The sequence below is a fragment of the Terrapene carolina genome, unplaced genomic scaffold, assembly GCF_002925995.2.
Source record: "Terrapene carolina triunguis isolate 2854851 unplaced genomic scaffold, T_m_triunguis-2.0 Scaffold66, whole genome shotgun sequence".
NCBI lineage: Eukaryota > Metazoa > Chordata > Testudines > Emydidae > Terrapene > Terrapene triunguis.
This window is the reverse complement of record NW_020664417.1, coordinates 79,689,044-79,703,287: the sequence shown is the minus strand read 5'-3', so window position 1 is coordinate 79,703,287 and position 14,244 is coordinate 79,689,044. Positions and strand designations below refer to the sequence as shown.

General features: G+C 41.8%; 1 protein-coding gene across 2 annotated transcripts in view; it reads left to right on the top strand.

Annotated features, from left to right (window-relative positions):
• The window catches only part of CRMP1 (collapsin response mediator protein 1), a 58,108-nt gene that overhangs the window by 21,447 nt on the left and 22,417 nt on the right, over positions 1–14,244 (top strand). For both annotated transcript variants that reach the window (XM_026648052.2, XM_026648054.2), the window contains exons 2-4: positions 3,081–3,169; positions 9,485–9,669; positions 12,217–12,381. In XM_026648052.2, the coding sequence (XP_026503837.1) occupies positions 3,081–3,169; positions 9,485–9,669; positions 12,217–12,381 (439 nt within the window). The remainder of the gene's footprint in view (positions 1–3,080; positions 3,170–9,484; positions 9,670–12,216; positions 12,382–14,244) is intronic.

Genomic DNA, 14,244 nt, shown 5'->3' with positions numbered 1-14,244 from the left:
AAGCAATCTTGGAACCATTAACAATTATCTTTTAGAGTTCATGGAGGACAGGTGAGGTGCCAGAGGACTCAAGAAGGGAAAACATAGTACCTATCTTTAAAAAAGGGGAACAAGAAGGACCCTGGGGAATTATAGACCAGTCAGCCTAACTTCAATACTTGGAAAGATACTGGATCAAATTATTAAACAATCAGTTTCTAAGCACCTAGAGGATAATAGGATTATAAGGAATAGACAGCATGGATTTGTCAAGAACAGATCATGCCAAAGCAACCTAGTTTCTTTCTTTGACAGGGTTACTGGTCTGGTGGATAGGGGGAAAGCAGTAGATGTGATACAGCTTAATTTTAGAAAGGCTTTTGACACAGTCCCACAATACATTATCATAAGAAAACTAGGGAAATGTGGTCTAGATTAAATTACTATAAAGTGGATGAATACCTAGTTGAAAGACTCTACTCAAAGAGTAGTTATCAATGATTCACTGTCAAAATGGGAGGGCATATCTAATGAGGTTCTACTGGGGTCAGTCCTGAGTCCAGTAAAATTCAATATTTTCATTAATAGCTTGGGTAATGGAGTGGAGATTATGCTTATAAAACTTGCAGATGACGCCAAACTGGGAACGGTTGCAAGCACTCTGGAAGACAGGATTAGAATTCAAAACAACCTTGACAAATTGGTCTGAATTCAACAAGATGAAATTCAACAAAAAAAAGTGCAAAGTACTTCACTTAGGAAGGAAAAATCAAATATACAACTACAAAATGGGGAAGAACTGGCTAGGTGATAGTAGGGATGAAAAGGAGCTGGAGGTTACAGTGGATCCCAAATTAAGTCAACAGTCTGATGCAGTTGCAAAAAAAGCCAATATCATTCTGGAATGTATTAACCGGAGTGTTGTATGTAAGACACGAGAGGTAATTGTCCTGCTTTGCTTGGCCCTGGTGAGGACTCTGCTGGAGTACTGTGTCCAATTCTGGGTGAGAGTCCAGATGAGAGCAACAAAAATGGTAAAAGTTTTAGAAAACCTCACCTATGAGGAAAGGTTAAAAAAACTGGTTCTGTTTAGTCTTAAGAAAAGAAGACTGAGGGAGGACCTGATAAGAGTCTTCAAATATGTTAAGGGCTGTTATAAAAAGGACTGTGATCAATTGTTCTCTATGTCCACTGAAGATAAAACAAGAAGTAACGGGCTTAATCTGCAGCAAGGGAGATTTAGGTGAGATTTTAGGAACAACTTTCTATTTATAAGGGATAGTGGAATCCCCATTGTTGGAGGATTTTAAGAACAGCTTGGACAGATACCTGTCAGGGATGGTCAAAGTTTACTTGGTCCTGCCTCAGCACAGGGGGCTGGACTTGATGACTTCTGGAGGTCCCTTCCAGCTCTGTATTTCTATGATTCTATGATAAGGTGGAAGGCTCTGTTATCTCATTTGTCATTGTTAATGATATCAGGTGCTATTAGTGACACAGGTAGGATTTATAAAAAATGGTATGTGGTTTTCATCTTGATGGCATCACTTTGATGGGAGTGATGAGACTAAAACCCAGACACAAAACTCAGAAAATGTATGCGTTTCAGGTGGCATAATTACAACACGATAGGTGGAATGTATAAACCATGAGTGGCCAAACTGTGGCTCGTGAGCCACATGTGACCCTTTTACCATTAAAGTGTGGCTCGCAGAGCCCTCCATGCCCCCCCTTCTCCACCTACCAAACCGGGAGGGTGGGGGGTGGAGCTCAGGACCTCTGCCTTGCAGCGGGGTGGTGGGATAGGGGCTTCTGCCCAGTGGGAAGGGGCATCTCGGGTCTTCAGCCTACTGGGGTCGGCACCAATGTTCCACCCATGTGCAGAATACATTTTGTTATGTGCATCAAGGTAATGTGTGGATGTGCGCCACCAGTAGAAACAAAAAACCTAGATATAATATATATTTTTTAAAAGTTACCAGTTGGGATAATTACTCCAGCCAGTACAACTTAGGCATTTTAGAACTCACTACTCAAAGAATTAAATTTAAGTGTAAGAGAGAAATAAAAATTATGAAATGCATAGATCACTCAAAAAACTAAAATAACACACTTTGAAAGAATAAAATTACAGAGAATATATGGGCATTGCAGGAAGTTCCAAGAAGTAACCACAATAACAACAGTGTTGGGAGGTGTGCGACAGGACCCTGTGTGTATGTGTGCGCAACACATGGACACTGTGTGTATGTGTGACTGTGTGTGTGTGTGTGTGTGTGTGTGTGTGTGAGACACACACACAGACTGTGTGTGCTGGCTGTTGGGGAAGTTTCTGAGAGACGCGCGTCCGCTGACTCTTTAAGGCAGTCACTGAAAGCTTTCCTCCTCCTAAACCATGTCCCCCCTACCCTGCTCTGCAGAGATGGGTACATGGGCAGGGGGAGAGACTGTGTGTGTGTGTGTGTGTGTGTGAGAGAGAGAGACAGACAGACACAGATTGTGTGTGCTGGCTGCTGGGGAAGTCTCTGAGAGACCATGCACTGTCTCTTTACGGCACTCACCAGAAGGCTTGTTCAGATCTCAGAGCTACTGTGAGTCCTGATGAGCCCTGTCCCCTCTACCTTGCTCTGTGGAGATGGGCTACAGGGGCTGGGGGAGGGGGACACCTTAACATCAGCACCCTCCTTTCCTCCTCCCCTCCCCCCACTCTGCACAGCCAGCAGGAGGGTCCCGGGAGCAGCTGCAGGAGCACCATGGCTGCAAAGCAGCGGGGGTGCGGACGAGCACCTGAACACACGCTGCTGGATGTGCGCGGCTCTGCTAATCAACTGAGCGGCTGCCCAAGCGCGCAGCTTACAGGGAACACAGCTTGGGACTTCAGCAGGAGCGGGGCTGAAGCAGGTGTGCCCTGGCTCTCGAACTTCTGAAGATTGTCGTATGTTGCTTGGAGGGCCAGTAAGTTTGGCCACCCCTGGTATGAACTAGCATTCCTGGCACTTCTGATGTTAATGGGTTCATGGTATAAAGGTTAGGTTTGTGCTATTTGACTTGATTCCATTTTTGTTTACTTCATAAATGTTTCTTCTTTTTTTTTCCCTCAGAGTGATCGACTGCTCATTAAAGGTGGAAGAATTATCAATGATGACTACTCCTTCTATGCAGACATATACCTGGAAGATGGACTGATAAAGTTGGTTTTTAAAATACTGAACATTTTTGCATGCATATTAATCATGATAGTGAGCTTGACTCCTACTGCCTGCACACCTCTGTGGATGCCTGTTAATGTTGTATGTTGTAGAGGAATATTTTATTTATTATAAAAATCTGCTTTTCATCTTTGCTAGTGTCAGACAGGTAGAGGAGTCCGTCAGTCAGTGTGACTGGAGTTCTTTGCACCTGCAATGGGTCCATTCTCAGTTACTTCTGACAGGACTTAGTCTATGCCAAAGCCTGTGCAGCGCAGGTAGTAGCACAAGCCCAGCCAAGCTGTCAGGTGCATCTAGTGCAAGAGATCCCAGGCGAAGATGAACGGTTACTGGCTCAATGTGCTGTGGGGTGCTTGTTACAGCTATTTTCACTTGCTGATATTGGTGCCATTTTGTGCTGTATGTGGCTACTGAGCCCCTACATAGGCACCTTTTCTCACACGGAACCCCTAGTGTGTGTCCCATGTACATGTACTGCTGCTCTCTTGTACACCAACATTGTGTACACCGCTGCTTGTGCACTGAATATATATGCTCTGTGTTCCCTCTTTTTACACACTTATATGGAGATGGGCAGGTGTCACCTTCCTCAGGGTACAATCTGGACTGTTGAACAGCTATATCCCCTCAGCTCTACAGTCTTTTACACTGCTTTACTGTGAACTGCCACCGCTGGGAGTCCTGCTTATACACAGCCACTCCCATGTAAAATAACTCCCAGCTGAATACATGAATGCTCTCCCAGCCACTCATGAGTTACATACAGGGTGACACCTGCATGTTCTTAGTCCCAGCCTTGACCGCAGAAATGTGCATCTTGTACTGTACAGAACCCTCCTGGACAAGACAAGCTCATAGTGAGTCCGTCATTTCAACAAAGGAAAATGATTATGCTCCAGCCTTGTTGTCTCAAGTGGAGTTTCCCACACAGTCTAATCCAAACACACTGGTTAAGATAAAACAATAAGATAAGTTTATTAACTACAGAAAGATGGATTTTAAAGAATTACGAGTGATAAGGCATAAAGTCAGAATTGGTTACAAAAGAAATAAAAAGATAAAAACACAAGCGAATTTCTAAACTTTAACAAGCTAGTAGGATTTAAAGCAAGTCTCTTTCTCTCACCACAAATTGTAATAGTTTACAGGATGGATTTTCTTTCAGCCAGGGACCCCTCTCCTAGTTCAGAGTCATTTCAGGTGTGTGTTTGATGTCATGAGGAGAAGTGAGGTGGAAGCCACTGTTTCACATACTTATACCCCCTCCCCTCTTTGAAGATTGCCCCCCCCACACATATCTGGGTGCAGACAAACAGTCTCTTGTGTACGTGAGGTTGGAGCTATCTCTGAGATGAAATGTAATTTTCTTGTTTACACCTTCTCGGTGCTGAAGAATGGCTGCTTAAGCCAGTGATCGGTTTTTAACACCTGGCTGGGGTGCCAGTGAGCCTTTGTCTCTGAAAGACTGGTTTGGACCTGCTTGTCTGAACCTTGGAGCATGTTATAACAATGGTACATAGTAAGAATCTTATAATTTTACATATAGTGTTGATACAGACATTTTACCGAGACAATAATACTCAGCAGGTTGTGACTTTTCAAATGATACCTCACAAGGCATATTTTGTACAAAATATATCATAGTCTTGTAAAAGTGATGACCATAATAGTATAGACTGTCACAGCAAGATTAGGCCCTAAATCATCTACTAAATTAAATAGAGAGAACCTGCAACAACTTCAGGATGCCAGCTGCAGGAACAATACAAATTCTCTTTGGATAAACATATTGCTTCAGAAACTCATGTTTCTGATAGCCTTGAATAGATGCAGACAGTTGAGGTGCAAGGTTCCTCGTGCAGTTCTGTGCTTCTCACTCTGGGCCTTGGCTGAGAAGAAATATTGCTAGTCTTGCTGAATTGTGGAAGTGCACAAATGTTGTGATATTCACAAATAGCCAATAGACTAGTTTGTGACCACCAAACTTTCTTCACTTGTGACATATGCAGGTCTCCAGAGGCCAAAAGTTAGTGCATGAAAAAATAACAACAATCAATAAATAATACACTGTTTCCCTGTCTTAGGAGTTCCTTTTTTGTAGATGGACACTGTCAGACTAAAAAATATGTTCTTTAAACAATTATCCATCCCTGTGTTGTTAATAATTCCATAGATGATTACAACAGAAAGAATATAAACAATGTAATGCACCTCATTCATCCTGGACAATGAAAGACTATTCTGTTTTATGATTCTTTCTAGTCAATTTCCCTTTCTGACTCTTGTGCAGTTGCTCAGCACTGGACATGTCCATTGCAAAAAGGAAACAGGAGTGCTTAAATCCCAAGAAAATCTTATTTTAACTGGAGCTAACAAAAACACCCATGTTGGTTTGCACCATCAGCCGATTAGCATCCCTTTAATAAGTGTTTTACTTCACCTTAGTGCTACCCTTTTTTGTTCAGATGCACATTCTCTGTGGAGTGTTGTAAGCATGTCATATAATAAAACAAATGAGGTTGACCTTTGAGTTACCTTGAGGTCTGAAATCCATTGTGAATTTTAGGCTCCGATCCTGCAAACACTTCGGGTGGGATCCACAAAGGGACTTAAGTGTTGCAAAACTGAGCATCATGGCTCCTAACTTTTAGGCACTTAGAAAATCACAGGAACAAACACTGTGATCTGCAAAACCTGAGGGAGGTGCTCAGGCTCCATATACAATGCAATAGACTGCGATTCACAAAGCCAGCATGGCAGTGGGGGAGCTGCCTAAACTAGCCAATGGGAGACACCAACCAGAGGGATATGTGCTAAGCCCTGCCCCTCTCAGGGAGACAAGCGCCTAAGTCTGGGCTGCAGGGAAGTGCCTAGCTCTGCTAGTGATCCACAAACTAGGGGAAGATAAGAGCTTGGCCACCTAAGATGCATGTGGGACATTCAACAAAACAGCTGGGGGGAGGGGAGGAGGACAAGGATGTCCCTTACAATCTTTAGCTCAGCGGTAGGGTACTCACCCAGGATGTGGGAAACCCCTGGTTCATGTCCCCGCTCCTCGGTAGGAGAGAAAGCATTTGAACAGGGCTCTGCCACCTCTCAGGTAAGTGCCCCAACTATGAGGCTATGGACTATTCGGATGTGGGGCTCCCTCAATCTCTCCTGCTGAAATTGTTCCATTTTAATTAAACAATGGCATTCTTAAATATGACGTGGGCCACAGAACGAGTTAGAATGATTCTATCGCCCTGTGCCTCGGGCACTCAGCTAAGAGGTGGCAGATTCCTGTTCATATCCCTTCTCCCCCTCAAGGGGTGGGGGCTTGAATCAGAGGTCTCCCACGCCCTGAGTGAGTACCCTAACCACTGGGTTAACGATTACAAGGGAGGCCTTGCTCCTGCAGCTGTTCTGTGTGAACTTGTCTGAGGGGCCCAATCCAGTAGGCATGCTCAGAAGCTGCTTACAGGATTTGGGCCCCTGTGCATGACTTGGCCAGCCAAACACTAGTCTCCCCCAGTCTGTGAATCACTGTGGGGCTTAGGCGGGAGATAAGCCTCCGGGTGCTTATCATGAGGCAGTAGTGCACATGCTCAGGCCTAGAGAGAGGCTGCCTAGAGTGAGGCTCTATACCCAGAGGAAAAAAACATAGGCAGCTACAGGGTTAGGCAGCAGCCATGTGGGTGTCTTGTGGATTGCAGTGGTGCCTAAAAACAGGACTTGGGCTCCTAAAAATGGGACTTAGGTGCCTAAGTAGCTGCCGTGGATCCCACCCTTTGTTCACAAATCTGAGTAAGCGCACAGAGCTCAATGGGGATTTCTCATGTGCATAAATTTAAGCCTGTGAGTAAGTGGATTCAGGATTGGGGCCTCTATGTGTTATGCCCTAGTCAACTTGCTTTGTTCACAGGAAATTATAGATCATGACAACTGTTTGAGAGGGTGAATCCTGTAATTTGCTAATGATTACTGGTGCATCAAATGGTGTCTGGGGGCATTTGCATGGTAGCTAGAATACAACTATGAGCATCATTCACTTTCTCTCTCACTTGTAAGCAGCAACTAAATGACCCCACTTTCTCATTAGCATACAAATATTATTCCAAAATGAACTGTCCAAGAAGCCTGACTCACCACCTCTTGCTCAGCGTTCTAGACAAACAGAATAAAAATCACTGAGCAATGCCAGTGAGGATCAGCCTCCTTCCAGCAGGCTTAACCTGGGTGGCAACACTAGAAGTAAGACACCACCTTGCTATCCGCACAAGCCAAGTGTAGTGAAATCCATTCACTTCAACATACAGTAATGGAGTGCAGCAATGTTGAGGAAGCTGATGCTCTGCAATGGAGTGAGAATGGCTCAGGCCCTGGTTCAGCAAAGCACTTCTACACATGCATAACACTCTTGGACTTCAGCGGGACTTAAGCATGTGTTTAAATGCTTAACTTTAAGCACATCCCAAAGCCCATCCTTTTTCAGCAAAGCATGTGCTTAAGTGCTTTGTTGAACCAGGGTCTGAAAAGATGATATTTTTACGGGGGAAATAAAACCAGCTTACTTTTATTTTTTAGTTTTCTTGTTTTTCACAGTGTTCACAGGTAGTCTTTGGAATGTTATTCTTGTTTCAAAGTAGAATTTAAAGGAGATGGATCTTAGTTCTTTTTTCCATTCTCAGATCTTTTTGCCACACAAACACTGCACAGAGAAAGCAATGTAGCTCTGATTATAACATTAGGGATGAACGATCATCTGGTGTAAATTGACTTAGTTCCACTGCAAACAATAGAGAAATGCTGATTTAAACAAGCTGATGATCTTCCCCCTATTTTCATTTGTTGCGTACCTTGTGATATTTCTTTGCAATTCAAATTTGAAGAATCCCGAAGCATCTTAAGTCCCATTTTTGAAACCTGTTGTGCTGGTCTGCTTGCATTCATGCATCTGTACTAATTCCCTACCTATTTTTCACTCTATAATTAGCTACATTAATATTTATCATAGTTGTAAACATGTTACAGCGTACCTCCCAGTGTAATGCAACATTTGGGTGACTATTGGGCATTTACACACACAGCTATATGGCCTCACGCTGAGCTAGCATCAGCTCTAACTAGCTAAGCTTGGTTAGTACTTAGAATGGAGACTTCGAGCAAAATTCCAGATATTGCAGGAAGCAGTGTGGTTAATTCAGAAACTGGTGCTCTTCCCTTAGACTAGAATCAAGACCTGTGCCCCTCTGTAGTATGGGACACGGTGCTGTTGGATGTGGAGTCCTTTGGATGAGATGTAAAAATGAGCTCTTGATCTCCTGTGGTTCTTTTTTTAACTCTGGTTGTTTGGCCAAATTCCAGTTTGAGTAATTACTAGTAGTTTCCCCTGGGTATAATTAATAGTTATATTCATTTTCCATCCTAAATTGTTGCTACAGGCTGTTAAACAGTTGCCAAGTTTCACTTCATGGGTAGCTATTGCGTTTTAACGTTGCGCAAAATAAATTCGGGATCTATGTGTCTTGGATGAGTACATATATACATGCACGTAAATATTATCTTATCCCACAGAAAATCTATATTGAAAGGGAATTAGGGCTAAGAATATGTATCAGTAATTTAGGGGAAACTACATTACAGGGGTGTGGTAATTATCCTAAAACAAAATAGTATAAGCCCAGGAAGTTCACAGTTAATGTTAACCAAAAAACAAATCCAAGCAAGCTGAGGTGTGGAAATGCAGGTTTGTGGTACCCATAGAAACTTAACTTTGCCCTGTCGTGACCCCAGGAGGGATTAATAATTTTTGAAATCAAACACGTTTTTAAAAATCAGTTTTAATCTAAGTGGAGTCCACAAACACTAAAATTCGTTCCTTGTGATTGTATGGATTTTGCATGGTGTCACTATAAGACAGGGTTGAGATTTCTACTGAAGAAGAAGCTTTCAGTTATGAAGAATTACAAGGGGAATTACAAGACCTTTAATTCACATATATTGAAATATAGCCTATGCACAAAATTGAGTTTTAACTATAGGAGAAGTTTGAAGAAACTGTGACTACAGTTTGTTTCGGTGACCTAACTGTGCACTTTCATACTTTAAAATGAATTGAATTTCTTTTAAGTTTAATCTTAGTTTTGAATGTCTTGGGTTTACAGTGTTTGGTTTTGAAATAATTGCAACTTCCCTGTAATATATGGTAATAAAAATATTAATAATACAAAATTACTGATATGCGCTCTCAACCTTGATTCTATCTTAATTTAGTTTTTGTCTGGAAATTTTCTTGTGCCTTTCCTGCTGTTTAGACAAATAGGAGAGAATTTGATTGTTCCTGGTGGAGTAAAGACCATTGAGGCTAATGGACGTATGGTTATCCCCGGAGGAATCGATGTCAACACTTACCTACAAAAGCCCTACCAAGGAATGACCGCTGTTGATGACTTCTATCAAGGCACAAAAGCAGCTCTAGCAGGCGGTACCACCATGATCAGTAAGTACTAAAACACTCTCACCTCTCAAATCTAACTGTCTTGGGGCTGAGCGCAACCTGCTGTTTTCAGTTCACTGGGTTTATCTGTGTATATTCTACACCGCTGTTTTCAGAAGTCATTTAAGATCAGATCAATGTCTGGGTCTTGTGAGGCTGGAATCTCCACTGATTACTGTAGACAACTTTACCAGGATCAACATGAAAATGAGGTTACCCTTAGAAAAAGCAGCCGCTCCTAGGGTAGTGTTGTTGGGATTCCCTCTGAAATTTTTTCTACCCGACTTATCCAGAGCACCATGTCTGCTTCTGGGAGAACATTTCATCCATTTCTCTGAGAACCAAAACACTTAGTTTGACTCCAGATTTTGTCACTTACTTTCCTTTATCTGGCAAACAGCAAAGCTATGTTGAGTTGATCAGACTCAAGCGTAGGAGGTGAGTATAGAGCGTACCACACATCCAAAGTTACAGAGAATACTTCTTCCTTTATATACATTTGCAGATTCCATTGCATTTGCTATACATTACATCACACATTTTTGGGTTGGCTTGGTTACTTTGCAGGAACCAATCCAACATGCTCTCTCCATGTGCTGTTCATGTGGGAACCTGTTCTTTAATTTGAGATTTAGCTTGTCAGATGTCCCTAGCATTAGGGTGTAGCTGCTTATGTTAGCTAGCACAGACATCCTGACTTCAGCATACTGCTTTTCAAGCCCCTATATACAACTTAACTATCCATTCGCCTTGCCTTATTTCTTAGTGGGCATGATTGGGAAGTTATTTATGTCAAGCCGGCTCTACAAGTGTATCCTGGATTTCTCTCACATAACAAGCATGAAATTTACTATACTTGCTATCACTGATTTTTTTATCAGTTTATACAGTGCAGTAACAATGCAAAGCAACAATTCTAGTAAACTGTTGTGCTTACAGTGTAATATCAGATACTGGTAAAAAATTTGGAAAATAATAAAATAGTGGCATAAGGAATCCGATATGAGACCAGGGAGGTCTGAAGCCTGCTTACACCTACATCCTGGAAGCAGGATGTTCTGGTAAGGGATTCCTGGCTGTTAAACTCATCCTTTCATTAAATTGCCGAGCAAGCCTCATCTTTTCTGCCTAGCATTTGCTTGGCTCTGGACTAAGATTATGTGGGGCAGATCCTCAACTGGAGTAAATTGCCAAAGCTGTCTTCTGCTGCCCCATGGAGTTTTGTTCCCTTTGAGTTGGGAGTGGTTGGTGGGGGATGGCTAGTTTTGCTGGATGGTACTTTGCTTTGAATGTATGTCATGCAGCAAAAGGCCATGGAAATAGGCACATAATACATTATTGTTTTTTAATAGTGGAAAGAGTTGCTTTTCAGTATATTTTCTTCAGCTAGATGCACCCATATCTTTTAGCCTATTTAGAAAGTCTAAACAGGCATTTATTTCCATCCTCTCTGGATTGGAAAAGCAGATTCACTTTTAAGCAGGTGGATAATATTGTACAGTATATTCCAGTAAAGATGTCAGAACAGCATTCTCCTAACTATCTCTGCTGGACTCCACTGTACATGTTTGTGTAGCTGTTTTAAATGGCTGCTCTATTGTAATCAATGGAAAGTTCAAATGCATTAAGAACATGAGGTGGGACCTGCCAGCTATATTCAGTACATTTGCATCAATGAAGAGGTTAAAACAGATTTATTTCTGGATAATAGTTAAATAGCTGTATTTTTCCTTTTGGAAGTTATTTAGTTTATTTAATGTAGCTGCTAGGACTGTTTAATTTAAGGATTTCTCTACTTTATTAATAGTGTGAAGTTTCTTAATGTGCTTTTCCTTTTTTCAAAATTGAAAAATGCCCAGTAAAAGGCTCAATTCTATACATTCAGTAGTACACCATAAGATTTGCATATGTGAAGATACAGTACACCTTGCTGTGTTTTCATTATTCAAGTAGAACCCAGGCCTGCAAACATGAGTAATTCTACATGCATCATTAGTCCCAGTCATTATCACCCTGATTCTTAAAGCCAGTGTGACTGAGTGGTTAAGACTTGAATCTTATATTTTGGAGCCTTGGGTTCTGTTCCCAGTGCTGCCTTAAGAGCTCTTCATTAATTTATTGGTAAAGCAGAATGGGCTAATTCATGACAGCCTTCTAGAAAAGGGTATAAGGCCTTGGTCAATAATGAGAGTTATGAATTGCATAGGAATGTAAATGGCAGTCAGTAGAGACCAGAATTCATGATCTCCTGCATACCAGCTCAGTGCACCTTCACTAAGCTACAGGGTGTTTAGATCTCTCTCTCTCTCTCTCTCGCTCACATTTCCTGACTTGATGGTATAGCAAAACAGGTTGCTAGATTCAGCTTCAATGCAGAATGTTCTGCAAAAGCCGGAATACTTGAGAAGTCTGTATCTGTCCCACATCCTGCAATTTACACCGTGCCAATGAAAATCCTGCTTTGTTGTAGGTTCACTGTAGATAATCACTGAAACTGCAGAATAGGAAATATGTGCAATTTGTGTAACAGGTGCTTCATCTATATTTCAGTTGATCACGTGGTCCCTGAAGCTGGAGTGAGTTTATTGACCTCATTTGAAAAGTGGCATGAGGCAGCTGACACCAAATCCTGTTGTGATTACTCTCTCCATGTGGATATCACTAACTGGTATGATGGGATCCGAGAAGAGCTGGATATCCTGGTGCAAGATAAAGGTTAATTAATGAAAATAAAATGTTTTCATTTTCTCTAAGCAATGTGCAAATGCTCAATTCTGAAGTACTCCAGATAGTCCTGTTATTTCCCACAAAGAGGCATATAGGTATTAGATCCCTGGCCATGAACCTTTGCATTCATTTACCTCTGTGTAAAGTGGGTCCGAAACTCCATGCACTGCTATTAATCAGGAGTAACTCCATTAGAGGCAGTAGAGATATGCCAGCACAGATAAGGAGAATTCAGATCAGCAAGGGGAAAATGTTATCTGATAAAAATGGTAGCACTTGACAGATGGAAATAACGCTATGCAAAGCGCAAGGCAGGCCTTATATTAAGATAACAAAATTAGGAGACCAACCTTGAGTGCTTGGACAGTCGTCATAGGCTATTCATCTTTGAACAACAATGCCACATGGCACTTCACCTGCTTTGACATGAAATTTGGAAATATATGGCTAATTTTCAAAATTAAGGCCAAGATTTTCAAAACTTGGAGCCTAAAGTTAGGATTCTAAATCCACATTTAGGCATCTGCAGTAGTGACCTGATTTTCAGAACTGCTGACCACTCAGCAGCTCCCACTGGAAGATAGTGGAGGCCCAATACTTATGAAAATCAGGTTACTTATTTCGGAGCCTAACTTTAGATGCTTTTTTAAAAAAAAATCTTGGTCTAGGTGCCTAAGTTGTGCCCACAAAACACACATTTACATAGTTCATTACCCATTTGTTCATGTGCACTCAGAGTTCCTGGGAACCAATTAGGTATTTATCTGGACTACATATGCTGACTCTTGTGTGTCAGAAAGCCAAATACATACATGCAGTGTCCTTTGTAGAGGGTTATGATGGACCAAATCTGAGAAGCTCTGTTTAAATAGAACTGTACTGTATAACTATACAAACAAAGCAGAGCTTGTTTACTGTGTAGACAGTTTTTCAGTCAGAAACCACATAGATGGAGTAATATAGGAGCTTTCAGCCTGAGCAGCACTACTGTAACAGTACACCTGCTTTGTAACCAGATTTTAGGCCACAAAATTTTCTATCGACCTTTAAAGTCTTTAATCTTCAGGATTATGTACAATTTGGGCAAAATGTAGTTAATTTTACAATGCTTTTTATAATAGGGCTGATTTTACAGGCTGACAGCATTTGCCATTGTTGACAGTGCCAAATCAGTCCTCTGCCCCTGCTATCATCTTTGATCATGTGAATTTAAATCTAGTTTCAGCTGGATTTACTATCGAGCAAGTGTACTACAGCGTGTATCAAAGGTTAGCTGTTATTTTCCGGAGCTGGCTCACAAATGGCTCTAGTATGTGCTTGAGGGCTTACATTAAGAGCCGGGTGCAGACAACTGGGTTAATAGTTTGCTCCCAGTATAGAAATTTGAATTTTCAATACAAATATGACCTGGCATTTACTTTAAGAAAGAATCTGTTCATTGGTGCAGAAAGCAGAATGTATTATGGGGTCCTAAGTGGATTGCTTGAGAGGTATAGCATTTGGAGGTCACCTTCGTTCTCACTGGTGCTGTAGTGTCTCGGTCAGTGTGAATTACTCAAGTGTGATAGGAGACATGGAGGTAAAGCCCAAATAAAGCCCAAATAAAATAGGATACTTTTTTCAACATGGCAGGAGCTTTAAAAATTAATATAGAATATCTGCTGAAAACTGGAAACATCTGAGCCAGATTCTCAGCTGGTATAAATGGTCTTGATGTGAATCTTCATTGCTCCATTGACATCAACTGAGGATCTAGACCAGGGGTCGGCAACGTTCGGCATGCGGCTCGCCAGGGTAAGCACCCTGGCAGGCCGGGCCAGTTTATTTACCTGCTGACGCAGCAGGTTCGGC